The 26,352-nt window shown below is 40.1% G+C and overlaps 1 protein-coding gene across 1 annotated transcript in view; it reads left to right on the forward strand.

Annotated features, from left to right (window-relative positions):
* Cubn2 (Cubilin 2) overlaps nucleotides 1-26,352 on the forward strand; it is an 864,444-nt gene that overhangs the window by 112,425 nt on the left and 725,667 nt on the right. The window contains exons 4-7 of the mRNA XM_067791923.1: nucleotides 9,814-10,050; nucleotides 10,130-10,885; nucleotides 10,951-11,274; nucleotides 11,358-11,523. Coding sequence (XP_067648024.1) covers nucleotides 9,814-10,050; nucleotides 10,130-10,885; nucleotides 10,951-11,274; nucleotides 11,358-11,523 — 1,483 coding nt within the window. The remainder of the gene's footprint in view (nucleotides 1-9,813; nucleotides 10,051-10,129; nucleotides 10,886-10,950; nucleotides 11,275-11,357; nucleotides 11,524-26,352) is intronic.

Genomic DNA, 26,352 nt, shown 5'->3' on the forward strand with positions numbered 1-26,352 from the left:
TATTATTTTGAAAGTCAGTTTTATTTAAGCTATCAGTTTGGTTATTAAGCCAGCTAATTGCAAAGTATAAGTGTTAGTGTGAAGTACTTTAATAAAGGCCATTTTTCCATTATTCAATATTGGAGTTATTTATTCAACAGTTTAGTGATACGAACTTAGCAGAAGGGCAAATAAGAGGATTTGCAAATAAAAATTCGCAACAATTGGTGTCAGAAGAGGAATTGTTGAATAAATTCCAAAGATTGGGAATACAACTTGGACATGGCAAAGTTCAGTGAATTGAAGATCCAGCAACTGAAAAAGGAGTTGGAGAACCGTGGATTAAATACAACCGGCAATAAGATCGAACTTCAAGCACGGCTACGAGAGGTAATGGAGTCGCAAGGAATTGATGTGGACGAGTTTGTCTTTTATCCTGATGGGGACGAAACAACGACAAAAATTGAGGAGAAAGGCGAAACATCGCAGACAGTTACGAGCACGGACTTGAACGTGATATTGGCTGCAATAACTGCTCAAACATCGACAGTGGCATCTCAGCTGGAATCGCAGGAGACACGTTTAACATCGAAGATGGAAGAACAGAAAACGTATATGTCATCACAATTGGAATCCCAAGAGACACGAATAACATCGAAGATGGAAGAACAGAAGACATATATGGCATCCCAACTGGAATCACAGGAGGCACGCATTTCAGAAATGTCGTCACAAATGTCATCTCAACTGGAATCGCAGGAGACACGCATAACATCCAAGATTGAAGCACAAGAAACGCGTATGTCAGAAATGTCGACACAGATTACATCAAAAATGGAGACACAACTGAAAGCACAAGAGGCACGCATAACAGTACAACTCGAAGCACAAGAGGCGCGTATATCATCAAAACTCGAAGCACGTATGGACGAGAAAATAACGCAGTTTGAGGAAAAAATCGAAGCCGAGGTGGATGCTTTGAGAGGTCGTATACAAGAGTTGCAATTAAACCGCCCAGCTGTTTCAGCAAGCAATACAAAGGTAAAAACACCATCCTTTGACGGTTCTGTTCCTTTCCAGGTCTTTAAGCTACAGTTTGAGAAGACCGCAGCAGTGAACAACTGGAATTCGGAAGATAAAGTTGCTGCACTATTCGTGGCATTGAAGGGGCCAGCAGCGGAAATTCTACAGACGATTCCCGAAGGAGAGCGGAACAATTATGAAGCATTGATGGCTGCTGTAGAACGACGTTATGGAAGCGAGCATAGGAAACAGATATTCCAAATTGAGTTGGAAAACCGCTACCAAAAAGCAAATGAAACATTGCAGGAGTTTGCTTCAGATATTGAAAGATTGGCTCATCTTGCAAATGCGGACGCACCCGTGGAATACACTGAAAGGGTAAAAATCCAGAGTTTCATAAATGGCATACGGGACGTGGAAACGAAGCGAGCTACATACGCAAACCCAAAGCTGACATTTTCTGAAACGGTATCACATGCATTGACTCAGGAAACGGCCTCACTATTGAGTAAACCAGCATACAAAGCTCATCGTGTAGAAGTGGAAAGACCAGATTGGGTAGACACTATTTTGGAAGCACTGAAGGGATCACAACAGAAAAATGCCGGAGTTATTAAATGTTTCAAGTGCGGCAACCCAGGTCATATTGCACGACATTGCAGCAGCGGTCCCAATAGCTCCAACAATGTGGGTGGTCGTAAACGCAGAGCAGAAGGTGATGAGCAAATATCCAAGACCACTCAATCGTTAAACTAAATCGAGTCAGCCGCAAGGGGCGACAGCTGGCTCCCGCAATTGAATTCCCCATAATCTCTATCTCGCAGATTGGAAGAAGATCGAGCAACCTTACTGTTGGAGGACATGTGGACGGAAAGGAACGGTTATTGACTGTAGATACGGGTGCATCTCATTCCATCATTCGAGCGGATTTAGTCAACAAAAAGATAAGACCATTGCTTGGAGCAAGATTACGTACAGCCACGGGAGAGGACATCCAGGTAATTGGAGAAGTAGAATGTGAAGTCGCAATTGGGAACGTCATGGTAGTACACAATTTTATAGTGGCAGAAATTGTTGATGAAATCATAATTGGAGTGGACTTCTTAACCGACCAGGGCATCAAGATCGACATGCAAAGCAAGACGATGCGATATAAAAACATGGATGTACCACTTAATTTCGGCTACGAGAGAGGCTACAGCAGTAAACGAGTGCTGGTGGAAGAGAGTCAGCAAATACCACCAAAATCCGAAGCAGTCATCTGGGCAAAGGTTGATGGAGATTGTGGGACAAACAAATTGTGGGTTGTCGAAGCAGCAAACAAATCAGCACTAAACATACTTGTAGGAAAAACCCTGGCTATGACAAAACAAGATGGACGTATTCCGGTAAGAGTACTCAATGAGTTCAAGTCACCACTCAAACTGACTAAAGGAGCTATTTTGGGAAGATGCCAAGAGGCTGAAGTGGTTATTAACTGTGAACAGCTCCAGGAACACGTTTCATCTAGTAATACTGATCTTTCAAATAACATCACGGCATGGATGCAGGGACTAGAGGAAGCATATCAGAGTAAGGCAAAACAACTGCTCCTAAAGTACGCGAACATATTTGACCAGGATGATTCTAAACCAGGCCGCACCAACGTTGTGAAACATCAAATTGACACTGGAGATGCGTGACCGATCCGTCAAGCTCCACGTAGTGTTCCACTGGCGAAGCGGGAAGTTGTGAGTCAAATCATTCAAGAAATGAACGACAGCGGCGTCATCGAACCATCAGCTAGTCCATGGAGCTCACCGGTAGTACTTGTAAAAAAGAAGGATGGAAAAATGAGGTTTTGCGTGGACTACCGGAAGTTGAATGACGTAACGAAAAAGGATAGCTACCCATTGCCAAGAATTGACGACACTCTGGACTCGCTATCTGGTACGAAATGGTTTTCCACGCTGGACTTGAAAAGCGGCTACTGGCAAGTGGAGGTGAAGGAGGAAGATAAAGAGAAAACAGCCTTCAGTGTCGGTGATGGTCTTTGGCAATTTACAGTGATGCCTTTTGGACTTTGTAATGCACCAGCTACTTTTGAGAGACTCATGGACCAGGTACTGAAAGGACTACATTGGAAAACATGCTTGGTGTACCTGGACGACATCATCGTATTGGGCAAGAACTTTGATGAACATCTTAAGAACTTGGAGGAAGTTTTCCAGAGAATAGCTGGCGCTGGTCTGAAGTTAAGTCCCAAAAAGTGTGCGCTGTTTAAAAAGGAAGTCAATTATTTGGGTCACAAGGTAACGACAGAGGGCATCTGCACTGCGAAGGAAAAAATAGAGGCTGTACAGGATTGGCCAAGACCACAGAATCTACATGAATTGAGAAGTTTTCTTGGGCTGTGCACATATTACCGCCGATTTGTACCAAATCTTTCCAGCGTAGCCCATAGCCTCCATGAGCTTACAAGAAAAAACAAAGCTTTTGAATGGAAGAAGGAGCAAGAAGTGGCTTTCCAAACATTGAAGGAGCGTTTGTGCACTGCCCCAATGTTAGCATATCCGATTCCAGGAGCAACATTTATTCTAGATACAGATGCAAGTGGATATGCTATAGGAGGCGTTTTATCACAACTGGTCGATGGACAGGAGAAGGTAGTTGCATATTACAGCCGTTCGATTGGAAAACCAGAGAGGAACTACTGTGTTACGCGGAGAGAGCTGTTGGCATTGGTAGAGTGCATTAAACATTTTCACAAATACCTCTACGGCCAGCGATTCCATGTCAGGACAGATCACGCAGCATTGAAATGGCTTCTGCAGTTCCGTAATCCGGAAGGACAATTGGCACGGTGGATCGAGCGACTTCAAAGCTATGACTTTTCCATTGAGCATCGAAAAGGTAGTACCCATGGAAATGCCGATGCAATGTCACGAAGGCCATGTAGTTTGGAATGCAAGCACTGTTCAAAGGCCGAGGCTAAAGAAGACATTATAGATGTCCGGCTAATGACTATAACGTGTACGGATGAATGGGACAAGGAACAACTAAGAAAGTGTCAGCTAGAAGATACAGATCTGTCACATGTTATGCAAGGGCTCGAACGAAACGAAAGACCAAGCAGAGAGGATATGTCAGCAGAGAGTCCCATTTCGAAGTCATATTGGGCACAGTGGAACAGTTTGGAATTGATATCCGGTTGCTTGCATCGAGTATGGGAGAGTGAGGATGGTCAGTGCAAGAAGAAATTTATAGTTGTTCCCAGAAAGAGGATTCCTGACGTGCTCAGCGAGTTGCACAATGGTCCAAGTGGAGGCCATCTTGGAATCACGAAGACACTCGAGAAAATTAAGCAGAGATTCTATTGGGTTGGTTGCCGTCAGTCGGTCACCGAGTGGATTGCCAATTGCGAGGTATGCAACAGAGCGAAAGGGCCCAAAACCCGAAGTCGTGGCCAGATGAAGCAGTATATTTCAGGTGCACCATTTGAAAGGATCGCCATGGATGTCGCAGGTCCATTTCCTACTAGCAACCGCGGAAACAAATACGTACTGGTGGTTATGGATTATTTCAGTAAATGGCCAGAGGTATACCCAATCCCAAACCAAGAAGCAGAAACAGTAGCAGAAGTGGTTAAAAACGAATGGGTTGCAAGGTATGGTGTACCAATGGAGTTACATTCTGACCAAGGCAGGAATTTTGAATCAGCTGTGTTCCAAGAACTGTGCAAGAAGTTGGGCATTCGAAAAACACGGACAACTGCATTGCATCCTCAGTCCGATGGTATGGTGGAACGTTTCAATAGAACATTGGAGGAGCATTTAAGGAAAGTAGTCGACAAGTACCATAAGGACTGGGATACACACATATCATTATTCTTGATGGCCTACCGATCGGCAGTACATGACACAACGGGCCAAACTCCCGCAAAGGTAATTTTTCGCAATGACCTTCGACTGCCAGCTGATTTGAAGTATGGGATAGATGCCGATGCGGAGAGGAATGTCAAGAAATCCACTGATGTCTTAGAAGAAGAGCTGAGAGAGATACACGATCTGGTAAGGCAACGAGCAAAGATTATGAGTGACAAGATGAAAGCGAGGTACGATAAAGCAATTAATTCGGAAGGGTTTCAGGAAGGAGATTTGGTGCTGCTATACAACCCACAACGAAAAAAAGGTTTGTCCCCGAAATTGCAGTGTAACTGGGAAGGCCCATACAAAGTTGTAAAACGGATCAACGATGTAGTGTACCGCATACAAACCACTACCAAACCACGAACCAAAATGAAAGTGGTTCATTTGGAGAGATTAGCAGCGTTTAGATCGAGAGATTTGTCTGATCGGGACGATCAGACTTAGGTGGAGGGCAGTGTTACGAATATTAGCAAAACTAAGGAGTGCTGCCAGCTCTAAGCCGATCTAAGCAGTGACGTGAATGCACATCAATAATTCAATCATTATGTATCTACATAAACGAATCAATAATTGCGTCTACACATATGTACACATTCCGACGAGCAACATTTACATACAAGGCAGCGAGAGATGAGATGTCACACACCGATGAATTTACTTATACGCTTATGTGTGTGCGGGAGACTGTAAACTACAAACACATGCATATACCTTATCTGAGTTGTCACAAGAGAGAGCAATAATTTGTGCACGTAGTTGTGGCTGGCGATTTTGTAGCCGAAACAACTAGTAACTTCTGGAAATCGAAGAGCCTAGAAGTATGCAGCGTAAACTATAAAAGCGATGCAGGCGAGTAAGAAGTAATTCAGTTTGATTTGAGTTGTCAAGCAGTTTCGATTAAGACGATATCTAGCGAGCAATAGCAGTATTATTTTGAAAGTCAGTTTTATTTAAGCTATCAGTTTGGTTATTAAGCCAGCTAATTGCAAAGTATAAGTGTTAGTGTGAAGTACTTTAATAAAGGCCATTTTTCCATTATTCAATATTGGAGTTATTTATTCAACAGTTTAGTGATACGAACTTAGCAGAAGGGCAAATAAGAGGATTTGCAAATAAAAATTCGCAACAATAATAAATAAGATAAAGGGTCAATAACATTTAGAGGAAGCTATAAGCGCTTTGGTAGATAGTTACAGGAATAGGGCAATCGATGTTTTCGTCAGGGGAGCGCAAGTCGAACTTTCAAGGATGCTAATAATCTAAAAACCTGAAACATTCCCTTAAGCCTATGCTTCCTGTTTAGAGATACAAAACATGAACTTAAGAAATCATTCCATTTACCCAAAAAATTCTGGCAATGCGAATTACAAAAAATTAAATTATTCCGCATTACGAACAGAACGTTCACGAAAAAAATATATATATATAACTATAAAAACCAACAAAACCAATAATGCTAGACAAACTCAGCCACAAAGACCACCTTCACGGCCTACACAGCCGAAAGCCGATGGAGGTCAATCCATCATTTTATAAAAGTAAATTATATAACCAGGCAAAATCATGCTCCGGCTACAAAGTCTCAAATTACCTCAAATATTCAAAGTAAACATCAAATATTGTTTAATATTGAATCAGGAGATGAACAGCTTAATGAGCAGGAGTATAGCGAGGAAATAAATTGTATGTCAGGGGCTTACATAAAGTACCACACAAAAGCAATGGAATTCTAAATTTCCTTATTGATAATGGAGCCAACAAAAATTTTATTACTGGTAAAATTGATGTAGGCTCCGGGAAGCTAGATACATCATTTACTGTGCAATCTGCTGCACGGATAGGTGCTGATAACCCACAAAGTAAGTGGTAAACTTTTCCAAAATTTGGGCATTATGACTAAACTCAACTTTTCGTACTGCCCAACCTAAGATCTTTCGACGGGGTTTTAGAGGACGATATTTTAAAACATTAAGGAGCTATAATTGATGGGAAAAACAATACGCTATGGTTAAATGATTCGGAAATCAAATTACAAGAAAAAACGGTTAGGCAAGTAAACAATACTCTCACCACTACTACTAATGATATAAAAACTATAAAGCGGAAATACGCAGAAATTTTTGGTCCTGTTTCGGACAGCGGCACTGTTGACACTAGAGTCCGCGTCAAAATTAAAACAACAACGGAGAGAGGTGGATAATTAAATAAAGGAGTTGCTAAGGGACGGCATAATCATGATTCATAAGCAGTATATTTTCAAGTTAACAGTTGCAAAATAATGAAAATATAAACCTAATCACACTTGCTGACATGCTCATTCCAAAATAACATAGAACGATGCATGTATGTCGATATCAATAGCGAATTGACACAGCACCCACGGCATTTTTCTCAGTGTAGCGTTTGCCTTTCTATACAAAAATGTGGATTCAGATTGCACCGGCCAAAACCTTACAAAAAATTTACATCAAAAGATGATGGCGATACGAGCCTAAAAAAAGCCCTGGCAACGTTATGGACCCGTAGAATTGACCATGAATGAAAAGCAAAATATAGCAATAAGAAATGCAAGGTTGTATTGAACCTTTTAATTGGGAAGAAGTTTCAGTGTGCTGTGCCATTTTTAAAAAGCTTTACTTCTCAAAATGGTATAAAATAAAAAAATAAATATGGTATAGTACAGAAAAATTCTGCTAATTTGAAAATACAGCGCTACAAAACTGAATTTTACCTTCTAAGCGCGGCTATGCAGTAAAGCTTGAAAACTATCAATAGTTGCGCCATTCGGTAGTTTCGACTGTTTGAAAAATACTATCGATAGCTTTCGATAGCATCGTATACTGTCGTAATGTAAATTGAATTCCGAACAATATGTGTTTAATATACACATTATGGTGGTTCTTATAATTCAAATAAACAATTTTATCTAGTATAACCACTTGATTTGGTAATATCGTGGCCGAAAATATCACATATATATTTTGGTTCCGGTTGGAGGTAGTGTAAGTACGTCGCATATAAGGAGATTAAAGCATTTCAAATAATTATCTTCTTCATACATATACAAACCCAAAATGGATAGATAGATGATATCATATATAAATGTTAGTCAAGGACCTTAGTACTACTGTTCGAAAGGTTGATACTGCAAAAAAAATTTTATCGGATTTGTAGAGCTAGTTATATTCGATTAGTCGAATATTCGAAATAGTCCAATGCTCTAATATTCGATTTTCGGAATTCGATTAGTTACAATCAAATAATCGGACATCGTCGCCTATTATAATAATTTCACGTTGTCGATTATGCGAATATTCGCTTCTGAACGATTATTCGAAATATACATAGGTAAACTTTAAGCATAAAATTTTAATATTTTTCATTTTAAACCAATGTTTTTATTTGCTACTCCAGAGCAGCAGTAGCAATGGAAATTAAACTCTGCTACTGCTCCGGCTGTGAATATGAATAGAGAATAAGTCGAGTCATTGCATAAAAAGTGTTAGTAATGCTCTTGGGCCGTATATGATCTGTGTCGTGTTTTAAAAATCAAAAATAAATGCTATGCGTGATAGCTTCCCAAGAGATTTTAGGCCGAGCTTATCTTCCAATTTGCGTCGTTCTCCTTTTAACTTTTCCTACAAATTGGCGGAACGGGACCTTCATATTTTTACACCGACTTCGCCCGACATCTGCAAGGCAGATGAGTTTTCACTAAAAAGCTTTTCATGGCAGAAATACACTCAAAGTGTTTGCCAAACACTTCCGAGTTGCGACCCCGATTAGAAAAACTTTTTTCTAAAATTTTGATGTGACTTTGCCCGGGAGTTTAACCCAGAACCCTCGGTGTGGTAGGCGGTGCACGCTTCCACCACACCACGCCAGCCACAATCGTCGTCGTATTTTAGAGCGCAGGAGATGTCTTTCGAGATCATTTTGGTCACTCCCAGACATTTTTAGGGATTTTTTGGCTGTCATTTCGGAATGTTTTTGGGAGAAATATCGGGATGGTAGAAGGGTCTGTCGGGATCATTTGGAGACTATTTCTCCGTTCTTCCGGGGCCATTTTGAAGTCAATTTGTGGCATTTTTCTGATGATCCAGGGGACTGTTTCAGGAATCTACCGGTTTCATTTAGTGTTCACGTTGGGGTTATTTCGAAATGGTTTTTGGAGACTATTTCGAGGTCATGTTGGGATTATTTTTGAACTATTTTGTAGTTTTTTCGGGGTCATTTCGAGGCCAATTCGTTGTAATTCCTGATGATCTTGGGCACTATTTCGGGATTCTCCCGGGGTTATTTAGAGATCGTGTCGGAGCTCTTCTAGGGTGAATTCAGGATCAGATTCTGGTAATTTCGTGATGATCTTGAGGACTATTCCACGGTACTTACAGGGTCATTTATCCCCCATAAAACACAGCAGCTGCTTTGTCAAATGGCTTACAAATTTTACCTATTTTACTGTTTTCTTGCTTCTTTGATCACAAGATTTATGGGGTTGCAATTGTATTGTCTTATACATAACTGAAGTGCCTATTTTCGTTATAATGTAATGGTAGGTCAGAAGTATTTCTAGAGTGATTTGGGGATTGACGGAACTGAAGACATATCATCAAAATAAAAATCATAAATAATGCGGAACATGTCTCGTATTTAAACGCACTTAGTATGAATTACCAAAAAATTGCAAAAAGATCCCGTAATATCTCCGAAAGTATCGAGAAAGACTCGAAGGGTAATCCCTAGTATTGGGAACTATCGAATGAAAATTATCGAGTTATTCGATAGTTTACTCATTTTCATTAGTAAGTTTTCGAATTACTAGTTTTGGTATCAATGATTCGTTCATTACTATTTTTTCGAACGTTTGGTCGGACTCTAGTTTGAACAAATATCTTTACAGGGATCATATCATTGTGGAGACTGTCCTACAGGCTGGGAAGGGGACGGCAGGATTTGCGAGAGCACTGCACTTGAGAGTTGCGAATCAAAGGACATATGCTACCGCTCTGCTAAATGTGATTATATATCCAATACAGTAGTGTGCACCTGCCCATCCGGTATGTACGGGCATGGTTTTGGAATCGATGGCTGCAGTGCGTTGCCATTAACAAACCCCTGTAAAAATCATAATTGCCAGGTGTGTTTTATAGACAGCCATATCGATATTAAAATAAATAAAGCTTGTAAGTTTAGCTAAAAACATAAACATTTTGTAGAATAACGCCACTTGCGAGGTATTAGGAAGCGGTACCCGTTGCATCTGTTCTATAGGATATATGGGCCCTACATGCGCTGAACCTGATGCCTGCAACTCCAAGCCTTGTCATAACGGAGGTACATGCACTATGCATATAAACAATACTTATCGATGTGCATGTCCACGTGGTACAACTGGACCTAACTGCGAAATTGTGCGAGATATTTGTGGTTCTATAATAAGGGAGCTGTCGGGCTCCATAACCTACCCTCCTGATGGAGGAACTTATTTGCCAAATGAACGATGTGCATGGCTCATTCGCTCAGCGGACTCATTGGTTTTGAATATTAAATTTTCTAGATTCGATTTGGAAACAGCTACTGACTGCAACAAAGATTGGCTACAATTACACGATGGTCGTTCGTTAGCTTCTCGGCTGATCGGTCGATTTTGTGGAGTCTCCTTGCCTCTTGGTGGAAATATACAGACCTCACAAAGTGCACTATTCTTCTGGTTTCGTTCTGATAATGAGAGCAACGGAGCAGGATTTAATTTATCATGGACTTCTGTAGCACCTACTTGTGGTGGAAAAATTGATCTAGAAGGTGACGTAAATGGTATAATTAGATCTCCTGGTTATCCAGGAAAAGCTCCACCTAATACAGAATGTGAATGGCAGTTCAATGCTCCTTTCGGATATCGTTTCTTATTGCGCTTTTTCGAAATTAACTTAGGTGGTACGAAAGAAAACAATTGTACCAGAGATACTTTAAAGGTGCATGTTATATTCTCTTTTTTCATAAATTGTCCCCCATCAAACTTATATTTATTTAATTGCAGATATTTGATTCTGACCAATTATTGAGATTTGTCTGTGAAACTTCGTTGATTGAGCCCATGCATTCATCTTCAAACACCATAAATTTACATTTGCATACAGATAATGTTGGTACTGACAGTTCATTTCAATTGCATTACGAAGTTGTTCCAAGTGCGCCAAATTGTGGAGGTGTGTTTACGGAGCGATCGGGTATCATCACTGGATATATAAATGGGCGTATTTGCTCATATTTGATAAAGCAACCAATCGATACAAAAGTTAAATTGGATTTCACAGATTTTAACCTTTTAAAATCCGAAGGTTGTGCTATACAAAAAGTTGAGGTAAAATTGTTTGGTTTTTATTTTCTAACCATATACCTACATATGTATGTACATACATATATTATTTTTTATTTGGATATAAGGTTTACGATGGCAGTACTGATGAAAATAATCTCTTAAAACGGCTATGTGGCAATCAGACAGGGCTTGAACCCATCACTTCTACCAGTAACTCAATCCTAATACGGTATGAGTACCTTTTGCCAGGAGTTATTCTACCCAAAAAGTATGAAATAAAATATGAAAGAGGTATGCTAACAAATAACTTCACATTCACACAAGGAGACACGCATAAATGAAGGTGTTATGTCGGTAATTAAGATTTCAAGAAAATTTTGTTAAAAACTTGAGATTTTCGTGAAAATGCCATTTTGTAATTTTTTTCGATAACGTTTATTTTGGTGGTATGTAAGAAGCGATGCCATCAAAAAGATACAGGTGGTAAAACTAAGTCCATGAAGGATAAAATGGAACCTCGTTTATCCATTAGTGATCGACGCAGTAACTGCTAGCTGCATCCGTTTTAATTTAAAATAGAACGAAAAACCCCAATTGAATTCCAAAAAAATTTTTTTTTAGTTAAATAAATAAAAAAAAAATGTTTTCGTTAGCTTTAACATTAAAGTACGTGTATTTAGAATATGATATGAAAAAGGTTACATTAAAAACTCAAGCGCAGCTTTTCTTTGCCATTTCATCTAAAACTTCATCAACGGTAACAATTTTATCACGGTGGATGCTTAGTGATACACATTCAATCGATTTTCATTCATCGTGTTTCTCAAATAGTTTTTAATCAGCCTAAGAGTTGAAAAAGATCTCTCGTTCGTTGCCTTTGATACTGGAAGCGTACACAAGATTTTCAACAACTCATATCTACACGGAAAAAACACTAATGTGTTTTTTGCATTTTAAAATGTGAAAAACATATTATATTTTCATTTATCAAATAATTTGAATTTTACATTTTTAAAATGTGTTTTTGACATGAAAAAAAAAATGTAGATAGTATATTATAATAACATGTTTTCCACATGGAAAATAATGTCAAATATTTCAAAATAGGAAATGTGTACTTCGAAAAAATGCTGTAAATTTAACATTATTTAAATGTGGAGAATAAAATCAAAGCACGAGAATTAGTATCGTTTAGTTCGGCAAACAAACAGAACCGTAAGCAATGTTTATATGTAGCTTGTCGCGGTGACGCAGAAGAATCATGCAAATATTCAGATGCATGGAGTTTTCATATTTGCCTTTTCATTCCGATGAATGTAATCGCGGTTAAGGCAAACGAGCAAGCGCCTGAATGCAATAAGTTGGTTGATTTTAAATCAATGTCGATTATGTTCGTTAAAGCAAGTTGGATCATTGGGGGGGAGGTTTAAACCCCCAAACCCCCGTCGATACGCCCCTGGAATAAGTACACTATATATCATTTAAATGATGGATCAGGCGCTTCGGGATGTACATGCCTGGGCATCTGGAGTCGGATTCCGTGTCGATTCATAAATAAGTAAATCCTACAGGCTGCCAGAGCATTACAGTGTCTTAAGCTGTAGTCGCGTCAATATATATATTGGAAGTTAGGCACCCTTTATGACAATAATCTAACAAATTACTTTATCAAGAAGTAAACTGGAATGAAAACAAAGCACAAGCCTAACCATACATCTATACTGGGTTTCCGGCCATAAAAGGTTTGAAGTCAACAAAGCTGGTGATGAGTTTGGCAAAAGAGGGTGCTGCACTCGATGAATCACCGGTAGACATGGCAATCTGTTTGGGAGAAATCAGAAGGAGACAGGAGTTGTATGTGATCAATCAAGCAGCACGGGGTTGCAAACTTTCTCAGATCATGTGCCAATCCTACGACATTAAACTCACAAAGTTACTCCAATTCTCCAATCTATTACGGAAGGTTGTAAAGGAAAAACTTGGGCCACTAAATCAAAAAACAAAGAATAAATAGGTCTAGTCAGTGTGATAGTCCATATCAAAGTCGACCTGCAGAACCCTAATAGAATCCATGCCAAACAAATATGTGTACTGCAGTGGCTGCAAATACGGCTTTACTGCCAAGTTGAATTTTTAGATTTATTCATTCATTTTACAAAATGTATGTAACAAATAAGTATATTAAGCTAACAGACAACATTATAATGCAAGAAAAAGTAAGGCATTCTTTAAAAACAGTATCTTAGTATTGAATGCCATCTCAAAATGAGAATAATGGAATTACAAAAGTGTGTGGGGTGAATTAAAAAAAGAACAAAAAAAAAATATGGCGATTAAGAATAACAACTTAAAAGTTAAATTTTAAAATGAATAACTGAGTTTAACATTCCACAAAAATTCACGTAAGTTCCTAATGACACATATTTTTGGATATAGGTTGAGATACATCATCTGCGTTTTTTTTGCTGACAGTAAGCTTATGTGAAGCAACCCACAACCTTATCAAATGTATGTCATTATTGATGACCGCTCCCAAATCCAGATGGTTCGATGAACCATAGGCAATAGCAAGGTCATCTGCGAAGACGGTAACTTTCCCAAAGAAAGGCAGTGAAAAAATTGAGTTCAAGTAGACGCAAAATAGTAAAGGACCTAAAGCAGATCCCAGATTCGATTAATAAAATAGTTTTTGGCGTGTTTTTGAATTAGATAAATGTTACGTTAACAAAACCAACTAAAAATTTGTTTATACAAGTTATTGGCAAATATTGGGGGGAAGGAAATGCTACTCTATTGTAGGAATGTTCATTCCTTAGTCACGAGTTGTACGCAATATTTCACCTATACTGAAGCGCTCTGATTAAATCAGTTGGGGATTTTTGAGTATAATAGATAGGCTGAGACACTAAGCATTAAATTAGTACTGTTATGTAAAAAACTCACAAATAACGTATGAACTACGAAGACTTTTCAAAAATACCTAGTTAACGAAAAGTAACTTCACCAAAGAGGATAAATATAATAAGAGACGTCACTCGTTACTTGTAGCCATTTACTAAATGTTTTCTTCGAAGTAGTCGCTGGTTGTTTTTTTGGCGAGGTGTGCATAAACAGTTTTCTATACATTTTCGTGGGGTATTTGTGTTTATTTTTCCGACTGTATTTAAGTAACTAATTAATTTTCTTTCCAAAAATCGCAGTTATACAAGGTGCCTACACGGCATGGATAAATGCGAGACAATTAAAAATGTCCCTCTTAGAAAATATTAGGCATTTTTTTTAATTTCCAGCGAGTTACTCGCCACTCGTAGCAGACCGGTGGTTCTTATTATATTTATCCGCTTTGACTTCACGAGTAGGATCATTGTGAATTCTTACAATTGGAATTGGGGGAATTACCTAGAAGGTTCAATATGGTCATATCGAATCGTTCACGCGATGGTCGGGCAATTACTTTAATTTCACGTACCGAAACAACATCAACAACAAGTGCCATGAATGGCCCATTTTCGTTTCAAGTCAACTTTTAAACGTGTCTACAGAAAATCAATATCCAGCCCAATTCTAAGTATACCCTCGGAATTTTGTTCTCGCGAATTTTTTTATTCCCGCGGAAAAATTCTTCCATTTCTTTTCTCCTAGGGAGAACTGGCGGCCAACACGAGTTGAGTTCCTCTTTCGTATATGCCAAAATCGATTGAAGCCTTCTTAAAAAATCCTTGCGCAATTTCTGGATGAATGCATCAAATTTGCTAAGAATTTTTCCGTTTCTTATTTATATTCTTATGGACTGTAACAAAGAGTTTTTTTATGTATTTTAGGAGAAATGTGTACAAATGTGTTTTTTTTTGTATAAGAAACAGTAAACTTAAACTATTTTGATGCATTCCCTTTATTTCAACATGTGAAAAAACTTCTAATATATAGCAGAGAAATCTCCCTTTTAATCAGATTCGTAATACCTACTTTTCTCCATTAACCGGTTTTCCCTTTTTCGAACCTTGTTCAGAATAAGAGGAAATGGGAGAAGTGAAAAAACTCACAAGGATTTTTTATTTAGAATACGAGGAATGGGAGAAGGAAAAAACTCGCAAGGAGTTTTTGGTTAGAATTGGGCTGATTATAAGTTTTTAGAATCCAGAAAATATCAGCAGCCAGTATAGCAAACATTTAAAATATTGTAACGAATTTGCTTGCAAATCCTCTTATTTGCAATCCTCTGCTAAGTTCGAATCACTAAACTGTTGAATAAATAACTCCAATTTGTAATAATGCAAAATGGCCTTTATTAAAGTACTTCACAATACACTCAAACTGTGCAACGAATAGCTTGCTTAATAACCACACTGACTGATAGCTCAATGAAACTCTACTATTCAAAATAGTACTGCTATTGCTCGCTAGATATCGTCTTAATCGCAACTGCTTGACAACTCAAATCAAACTGAATTACTTCTTACTCGCCTGCATCGCTTTTATAGTTTACGCTGCATACTTCTAGGCTCTTCGATTTCCAGAAGTTACTAGTTGTTTCGGCTACAAAATCGCCAGCCACAACTACGTGCACAAATTATTGCTCTCTCTTGTGACAACTCAGATAAGGTATATGCATGTGTTTGTAGTTTACAGTCTCCCGCACACACATAAGCGTATAAGTAAATTCATCGGTGTGTGACATCTCATCTCTCGCTGCCTTGTATGTAAATGTTGCTCGTCGGAATGTGTACATATGTGTAGACGCAATTATTGATTCGTTTATGTAGATACATAATGATTGAATTATTGATGTGCATTCACGTCACTGCTTAGATCGGCTTAGAGCTGGCAGCACTCCTTAGTTTTGCTAATATTCGTAACACTGCCCTCCACCTAAGTCTGATCGTCCCGATCAGACAAATCTCTCGATCTAAACGCTGCTAATCTCTCCAAATGAACCACTTTCATTTTGGTTCGTGGTTTGGTAGTGGTTTGTATGCGGTACACTACATCGTTGATCCGTTTTACAACTTTGTATGCGCCTTCCCAGTTACACTGCAATTTCGGGGACAAACCTTTTTTTCGTTGTGGGTTGTATAGCAGCACCAAATCTCCTTCCTGAAACCCTTCCGAATTAATTGCTTTATCGTACCTCGCTTTCATCTTGTCACTCATAATCTTTGCTCGTTGCCTTACCAGATCGTGTATCTCTCTCAGCTCTTCTTCTAAGACATCAGTGGATTTCTTGACATTCCTCTCCGCATCGGCATCTATCCCATACTTCAAATCAGCTGGCAGTCGAAGGTCATTGCCAAAAATTACCTTTGCGGGAGTTTGGCCCGTTGTGTCATGTACTGCCGATCGGTAGGCCATCAAGAATAATGATATGTGTGTATCCCAGTCCTTATGGTACTTGTCGACTACTTTCCTTAAATGCTCCTCCAATGTTCTATTGAAACGTTCCACCATACCATCGGACTGAGGATGCAATGCAGTTGTCCGTGTTTTTCGAATGCCCAACTTCTTGCACAGTTCTTGGAACACAGCTGATTCAAAATTCCTGCCTTGGTCAGAATGTAACTCCATTGGTACACCATACCTTGCAACCCATTCGTTTTTAACCACTTCTGCTACTGTTTCTGCTTCTTGGTTTGGGATTGGGTATACCTCTGGCTATTTACTGAAATAATCCATAACCACCAGTACGTATTTGTTTCCGCGGTTGCTAGTAGGAAATGGACCTGCGACATCCATGGCGATCCTTTCAAACGGTGCACCTGAAATATACTGCTTCATCTGGCCACGACTTCGGGTTTTGGGCCCTTTCGCTCTGTTGCATACCTCGCAATTGGCAATCCACTCGGTGACCGACTGACGGCAACCAACCCAATAGAATCTCTGCTTAATTTTCTCGAGTGTCTTCGTGATTCCAAGATGGCCTCCACTTGGACCATTGTGCAACTCGCTGAGCACGTCAGGAATCCTCTTCCTGGGAACAACTATAAGTTTCTTCTTGCACTGACCATCCTCACTCTCCCATACTCGATGCAAGCAACCGGATATCAATTCCAAACTGTTCCACTGTGCCCAATATGACTTCGCAATGGGACTCTCTGCTGACATATCCTCTCTGCTTGGTCTTTCGTTTCGTTCGAGCCCTTGCATAACATGTGACAGATCTGTATCTTCTAGCTGACACTTTCTTAGTTGTTCCTTGTCCCATTCATCCGTACACGTTATAGTCATTAGCCGGACATCTATAATGTCTTCTTTAGCCTCGGCCTTTGAACAGTGCTTGCATTCCAAACTACATGACCTTCGTGACATTGCATCGGCATTTCCATGGGTACTACCTTTTCGATGCTCAATGGAAAAGTCATAGCTTTGAAGTCGCTCGATCCACCGTGCCAATTGTCCTTCCGGATTACGGAACTGCAGAAGCCATTTCAATGCTGCGTGATCTGTCCTGACATGGAATCGCTGGCCGTAGAGGTATTTGTGAAAATGTTTAATGCACTCTACCAATGCCAACAGCTCTCTCCGCGTAACACAGTAGTTACTCTCTGGTTTTCCAATCGAACGGCTGTAATATGCAACTACCTTCTCCTGTCCATCGACCAGTTGTGATAAAACGCCTCCTATAGCATATCCACTTGCATCTGTATCTAGAATAAATGTTGCTCCTGGAATCGGATATGCTAACATTGGGGCAGTGCACAAACGCTCCTTCAATGTTTGGAAAGCCACTTCTTGCTCCTTCTTCCATTCAAAAGCTTTGTTTTTTCTTGTAAGCTCATGGAGGCTATGGGCTACGCTGGAAAAATTTGGTACAAATCGGCGGTAATATGTGCACAGCCCAAGAAAACTCCTCAATTCATGTAGATTCTGTGGTCTTGGCCAATCCTGTACAGCCTCTATTTTTTCCTTCGCAGTGCAAATGCCCTCTGTCGTTACCTTGTGACCCAAATAACTGACTTCCTTTTTAAACAGCGCACACTTTTTGGGACTTAACTTCAGACCAGCGCCAGCTATTCTCTGGAAAACTTCCTCCAAGTTCTTAAGATGTTCATCAAAGTTCTTGCCCAATACGATGATGTCGTCCAGGTACACCAAGCATGTTTTCCAATGTAGTCCTTTCAGTACCTGGTCCATGAGTCTCTCAAAAGTAGCTGGTGCATTACAAAGTCCAAAAGGCATCACTGTAAATTGCCAAAGACCATCACCGACACTGAAGGCTGTTTTCTCTTTATCTTCCTCCTTCACCTCCACTTGCCAATAGCCGCTTTTCAAGTCCAGCGTGGAAAACCATTTCGTACCAGATAGCGAGTCCAGAGTGTCGTCAATTCTTGGCAATGGGTAGCTATCCTTTTTCGTTACGTCATTCAACTTCCGGTAGTCCACGCAAAACCTCATTTTTCCATCCTTCTTTTTTACAAGTACTACCGGTGAGCTCCATGGACTAGCTGATGGTTCGATGACGCCGCTGTCGTTCATTTCTTGAATGATTTGACTCACAACTTCCCGCTTCGCCAGTGGAACACTACGTGGAGCTTGACGGATCGGTCTCGCATCTCCAGTGTCAATTTGATGTTTCACAACGTTGGTGCGGCCTGGTTTAGAATCATCCTGGTCAAATATGTTCGCGTACTTTAGGAGCAGTTGTTTTGCCTTACTCTGATATGCTTCCTCTAGTCCCTGCATCCATGCCGTGATGTCATTTGAAAGATCAGTATTACTAGCTGAAACGTGTTCCTGGAGCTGTTCACAGTTAATAACCACTTCAGCCTCTTGGCATCTTCCCAAAATAGCTCCTTTAGTCAGTTTGAGTGGTGACTTGAACTCATTGAGTACTCTTACCGGAATACGTCCATCTTGTTTTGTCATAGCCAGGGTTTTTCCTACAAGTATGTTTAGTGCTGATTTGTTTGCTGCTTCGACAACCCACAATTTGTTTGTCCCACAATCTCCATCAACCTTTGCCCAGATGACTGCTTCGGATTTTGGTGGTATTTGCTGACTCTCTTCCACCAGCACTCGTTTACTGCTGTAGCCTCTCTCATAGCCGAAATTAAGTGGTACATCCATGTTTTTATATCGCATCGTCTTGCTTTGCATGTCGATCTTGATGCCCTGGTCGATTAAGAAGTCCACTCCAATTATGATTTCATCAACAATTTCTGCCACTATAAAATTGTGTACTACCATGACGCTCCCAATTGCGACTTCACATTCTACTTCTCCAATTACCTGGGTGTCCTCTCCCGTGGCTGTACGTAATCTTGCTCCAAGCAATGGTCTTATCTTTTTGTTGACTAAATCCGCTCGAATGATGGAATGAGATGCACCCGTATCTACAGTCAATAACCGTTCCTTTCCGTCCACATGTCCTCCAACAGTAAGGTTGCTCGATCTTCTTCCAATCTGCGAGATAGAGATTATGGGGCATTCAATTGCGGGAGCCAGCTGTCGCCCCTTGCGGCTGACTCGATTTAGTTTAACGATTGAGTGGTCTTGGATATTTGCTCATCACCTTCTGCTCTGCGTTTACGACCACCCACATTGTTGGAGCTATTGGGACCGCTGCTGCAATGTCGTGCAATATGACCTGGGTTGCCGCACTTGAAACATTTAATAACTCCGGCATTTTTCTGTTGTGATCCCTTCAGTGCTTCCAAAATAGTGTCTACCCAATCTGGTCTTTCCACTTCTACACGATGAGCTTTGTATGCTGGTTTACTCAATAGTGAGGCCGTTTCCTGAGTCAATGCATGTGATACCGTTTCAGAAAATGTCAGCTTTGGGTTTGCGTATGTAGCTCGCTTCGTTTCCACGTCCCGTATGCCATTTATGAAACTCTGGATTTTTACCCTTTCAGTGTATTCCACGGGTGCGTCCGCATTTGCAAGATGAGCCAATCTTTCAATATCTGAAGCAAACTCCTGCAATGTTTCATTTGCTTTTTGGTAGCGGTTTTGCAACTCAATTTGGAATATCTGTTTCCTATGCTCGCTTCCATAACGTCGTTCTACAGCAGCCATCAATGCTTCATAATTGTTCCGCTCTCCTTCGGGAATCGTCTGTAGAATTTCCGCTGCTGGCCCCTTCAATGCCACGAATAGTGCAGCAACTTTATCTTCCGAATTCCAGTTGTTCACTGCTGCGGTCTTCTCAAACTGTAGCTTAAAGACCTGGAAAGGAACAGAACCGTCAAAGGATGGTGTTTTTACCTTTGTATTGCTTGCTGAAACAGCTGGGCGGTTTAATTGCAACTCTTGTATACGACCTCTCAAAGCATCCACCTCGGCTTCGATTTTTTCCTCAAACTGCGTTATTTTCTCGTCCATACGTGCTTCGAGTTTTGATGATATACGCGCCTCTTGTGCTTCGAGTTGTACTGTTATGCGTGCCTCTTGTGCTTTCAGTTGTGTCTCCATTTTTGATGTAATCTGTGTCGACATTTCTGCCATACGCGTTTCTTGTGCTTCAATCTTCGATGTAATCTGTGTCGACATTTCTGACATACGCGTTTCTTGTGCTTCAATCTTGGATGTAATCTGTGTCGACATTTCTGACATACGCGTTTCTTGTGCTTCAATCTTGGATGTTATGCGTGTCTCCTGCGATTCTAGTTGTGATGCCATATATGTCTTCTGTTCTGCCAGTTGAGATGACACTGTCGATGTTTGAGCAGATATTGCAGCTAAAATCATGTTCAAGTCTGTACTGGTAACCGTCTGCGATGTTTCGTTCTTCTCTTCAATTTTTGTTGTCTCCTCGCCATCAAGATGAAAGACATGCTCTTCCACATCAATTCCTTCTGCTTCCATTGCTTCTCGTAGCCGTGCCTGAAGTTCGAGTTTAACGCCGCTTGTATTCAATCCACGGCTCTCCAACTCCTTCTTCAGTTGCGGGATCTTCAATTCACTTAACTTTGCCATGTCCTTGTTGTCCTCTAGAATTTATTCAACAATTCCTCTTCTGACACCAATTGTAACGAATTTGCTTGCAAATCCTCTTATTTGCAATCCTCTGCTAAGTTCGAATCACTAAACTGTTGAATAAATAACTCCAATTTGTAATAATGCAAAATGGCCTTTATTAAAGTACTTCACAATACACTCAAACTGTGCAACGAATAGCTTGCTTAATAACCACACTGACTGATAGCTCAATGAAACTCTACTATTCAAAATAGTACTGCTATTGCTCGCTAGATATCGTCTTAATCGCAACTGCTTGACAACTCAAATCAAACTGAATTACTTCTTACTCGCCTGCATCGCTTTTATAGTTTACGCTGCATACTTCTAGGCTCTTCGATTTCCAGAAGTTACTAGTTGTTTCGGCTACAAAATCGCCAGCCACAACTACGTGCACAAATTATTGCTCTCTCTTGTGACAACTCAGATAAGGTATATGCATGTGTTTGTAGTTTACAGTCTCCCGCACACACATAAGCGTATAAGTAAATTCATCGGTGTGTGACATCTCATCTCTCGCTGCCTTGTATGTAAATGTTGCTCGTCGGAATGTGTACATATGTGTAGACGCAATTATTGATTCGTTTATGTAGATACATAATGATTGAATTATTGATGTGCATTCACGTCACTGCTTAGATCGGCTTAGAGCTGGCAGCACTCCTTAGTTTTGCTAATATTCGTAACAATATATATGTATGTAAATAATGCAATATAACAGTCGTTTATAAAAATGTTTAAAAAACTCTATTGAGCAAATTATTTCACAGCGGTTTAACAGGTGACCCACTGTTTACCATGGTATAAATATTACCAGGTAAAACCATTTATTCTTCTTGGCGGCCATAAGGGTTTTTGATTTAAAAAAAAATTTAAAATCACTCTCTTAAACTTTGTGGAAATCCCAAACCAAAGTAAACACAAAAAAATTGTTGGTTTGACATTTTCATTTTATTTAATGCCAAAAAAATAAAATGCTTATGAAATAAGTGAAAAAATATTTCGAAAAGTTTTGAAATCGGTTTTTAGGTACATATGTATATGACAAAAAAGTTAGTTACCAATATATTGGATGTCTCAACACGTGCTATTTTTGCAAAGGGACAAAAGAAAAGGCCTTACTTCTTAACCTCTTCTAATTAAGAAGCGAATGTTGGAGACCAACTCTAGTGATTTTTCATTCATCCTCCTTCACTTGGTTGATACGTATTTAACCCTTAAGTATGCTGAAACTTCACTTTATAAGAGATCACCAGTCTCAAGTGTCCTCGCTACTGCGGAAAAAAATGATCTTGGAGATATTCTTTGGTTTGTTTTGGTCCTTTTCCTCGCGGTTGGAACATACATTTTTTAATTGGCGCTTAACCATTTAGGGGATGCTGGTCGTTGCGTAACAAGTTACTGCAGCTAACCCTGTTGCGCGATAACTGACGCAAACAGGGGGCACCAAGTGGAGATCTTCTCATAACTTGCCCGCGCCAGCAAAAACGCTGCAGCTCTTCGCAGCTTAGCTAAACATCATCGTCCAGTTGGATTATGATAGTTCGTGGAGGCTGAATTTACCGGCTGAACGGTCAAAGTCTACCGGCATGGTGTAGAGCTAGTGTGTTGGCCTTTCCATCAAAAATGTTTAAGAAAATTTGTATAAATGGTATTGACTGTCCCTCGGTATTACCTTGGCACTAAAAGTTCGTCGGAATTAGCAGATAAATTTTTGGGTCGGAACAAAACATGTATTTAGGTGAGCCAGTTCGTAGAAAAACGAATACACGATAAGTAGTCTTCGAATTGGATGGAAAGCTAGACCTTAATCTCCTCAGATATATATCACGCCAAATTTTTATTATTAGTAGGTACATATGTATCTCTTACCTACACCTTGGCACAACAATTTGTTGAAGAAAATTCCTCAGAAGAGAATCGCGGCTTGAGGCTTCTTTTTGCGCAAAACCACAATACAATTCTGAATTGAAAATTCTGGAATGCGGTTGACCGTTGAGATTTCTTTCCCACTAAAAAAAGTTAATTCCACGAATAAAAAAATCGTTTTTGGATAAAATATTGTAACGAATCTGCCGCAAATCCTCTTACTTGCAATCCTCTGCTAAGTTCGAATCACTAAACTGTTGAATAAATAACTCCAATATTGAATGATGGAAAAATGGCCTTTATTAAGTACTTCACAATAACACTTATACTAATTTCACACAGACGGCTTATTGAATAATAAAGGCAATTTTCTACATTAAGACGCTTATTGAGCTCAATCTTCCCTACAAAATTCGAATCTATTATTATTTCATTAGTAGCTAATCGAATGCCTAATGAAGTCAAAAGCACAATGCAACTCTGTTGGCAGCGTTCCGCTTCCGTTTCCGTTTCTTAGTTTTCAAAGCAAATGTCATTGTCTGCATGGCGGAACGATACAAGGTGGCCGCATCGAACAGCTGATTATAACCTTTTTTATTTGATTTGATACATCAACTACCGGCGCAGTACGATTTTGACATTTGTCCATCGAATTTACAAGTACATGGAATTTTTTTTGTTTGTAGATATGTCACCATGCTCCCACCTTGTATCTTTCCGCCATGATTGTCTGTCTCATCCTTCATACTAATCGAGCAGTTACTTCTGTGTGAAAGCAAAAAATTTACGATTTCATTAGCAGGTGAAATGAGATCATTAAGTTTCTGTGTGAAAACAGTATTATACTTTGCTACTCGCTGGCTTAATAACCAAACTGATTGATAACTCAAATGAAACTTTACTATTGGCCGCCAGATCGCGTGCTTAATCAAACTGATTGATAGCTCAACTCAAACTGAATTACTTCTTACTCGCCTGCCCCGCTTTTATAGTTTACGCTGCATACTTCTAGGCTCTTCGATTTCCAGAACTTACTAGTTATTTTCGCTACAAAATCGCCAGCCACAACTACGTGCACAAATTATTGCCCTCTCTTGTGACAACTCAGATAAGATATATGCATGTGTCTGTGCATTGCCGCTCCGCTGCTCGTATACGTACATATGTGTAGACGCAATTATTTATTCGTTTATGTAGATTCATAATGATTGATGTGAATGTTTGTAGTTTACAGTCTCTCGCGCATACATAGGCGCATAAGTAAATGCATCTGTGTGTGACATCTCTTTCGGCTGCCTTATATATGTGTATACATGATTTGATTATTGACGTAAATACTGCTTGGCACGGCCTTAGCATCGCCTTAGTGATGGTATAGGTTAGTGATGCTAATATCCGTGACACTGCCCTCCACCTAAGTCTGATCGTCCCGATCAGACAAATCTCTCGATCTAAACGCTGCTAATATCTCCAAATAAACCACTTTCATTTTGGTTCGTGGTTTGGTAGTGGTTTGTATGCGGTACACTACATCGTTGATCCGTTTTACAACTTTGTATGGGCCTTCCCAGTTACACTGCAATTTCGGGGACAAACCTTTTTTTCGTTGTGGGTTGTATAGCAGCACCAAATCTCCTTCCTGAAACCCTTCCGAATTAATTGCTTTATCGTACCTCGCTTTCATCTTGTCACTCATAATCTTTGCTCGTTGCCTTACCAGATCGTGTATCTCTCTCAGCTCTTCTTCTAAGACATCAGTGGATTTCTTGACATTCCTCTCCGCATCGGCATCTATCCCATACTTGAAATCAGCTGGCAATCGAAGGTCATTGCCAAAAATTACCTTTGCGGGAGTTTGGCCCGTTGTGTCATGTACTGCCGATCGGTAGGCCATCGAGAATAATGATATGTGTGTATCCCAGTCCTTATGGTACTTGTCTAGTACTTTCCTTAAATGCTCCTCCAATGTTCTATTGAAACGTTCCACCGTACCATCGGACTGAGGATGCAATGCAGTTGTCCGTGTTTTTCGAATGCCCAACTTCTTGCACAGTTCTTGGAACACAGCTGATTCAAAATTCCTGCCTTGGTCAGAATGTAACTCCATTGGTACACCATACCTTGCAACCCATTCGTTTTTAACCACTTCTGCTACTGTTTCTGCTTCTTGGTTTGGGATTGGGTATACCTCTGGCCATTTACTGAAATAATCCATAACCACCAGTACGTATTTGTTTCCGCGGTTGCTAGTAGGAAATGGACCTGCGACATCCATGGCGATCCTTTCAAATGGTGCACCTGAAATATACTGCTTCAGCTGGCCATGACTTCGGGTTTTGGGCCCTTTCGCTCTGTTGCATACCTCGCAATTGGCAATCCACTCGCAGACCGACTGACGGCAACCAACCCAATAGAATCTCTGCTTAATTTTCTCGAGTGTCTTCGTGATTCCAAGATGGCATCCACTTGGACCATTGTGCAACTCGCTGAGCACGTCAGGAATCCTCTTTCTGGGAACAACTATCAGTTTCTTCTTGCATTGACCATCCTCACTCTCCCATACTCGATGCAAGCAACCGGATCTCAATTCCAAACTGTTCCACTGTGCCCAATATGACTTCGCAATGGGACTCTCTGCTGACATATCCTCTCTGCTTGGTCTTTCGTTTCGTTGGAGCCCTTGCATAACATGTGACAGATCTGTGTCTTCTAGCTGACACTTTCTTAGTTGTTCCTTGTCCCATTCATCCGTACACGTTATAGTCATTAGCCGGACATCTATAATGTCTTCTTTAGCCTCGGCCTTTGAACAGTGCTTGCATTCAAAACTACATGGCCTGTGACATTGCATCGGCATTTCCATGGGTACTACCTTTTCGATGCTCAATGGAAAAGTCATAGCTTTGAAGTCGCTCGATCCACCGTGCCAATTGTCCTTCCGGATTACGGAACTGCAGAAGCCATTTCAATGCTGCGTGATCTGTCCTGAAATGGAATCGCTGGCCATAGAGGTATTTGTGAAAATGTTTAATGCACTCTACCAATGCCAACAGCTCTCTCCGCGTAACACAGTAGTTCCTCTCTGGTTTTCCAATCGAACGGCTGTAATATGCATCCATCGACCATTTGTGATAAAACGCCTCCTATAGCATATCCACTTGCATCTGTATCTAGAATAAATGTTGCTCCTGGAATCGGATATGCTAACATTGGGGCAGTGCACAAACGCTCCTTCAATGTTTGGAAAGCCACTTCTTGCTCCTTCTTCCATTCAAAAGCTTTGTTTTTTCTTGTA

The sequence above is a fragment of the Eurosta solidaginis genome, chromosome 5 (assembly GCF_040869045.1).
Source record: "Eurosta solidaginis isolate ZX-2024a chromosome 5, ASM4086904v1, whole genome shotgun sequence".
NCBI lineage: Eukaryota > Metazoa > Arthropoda > Insecta > Diptera > Tephritidae > Eurosta > Eurosta solidaginis.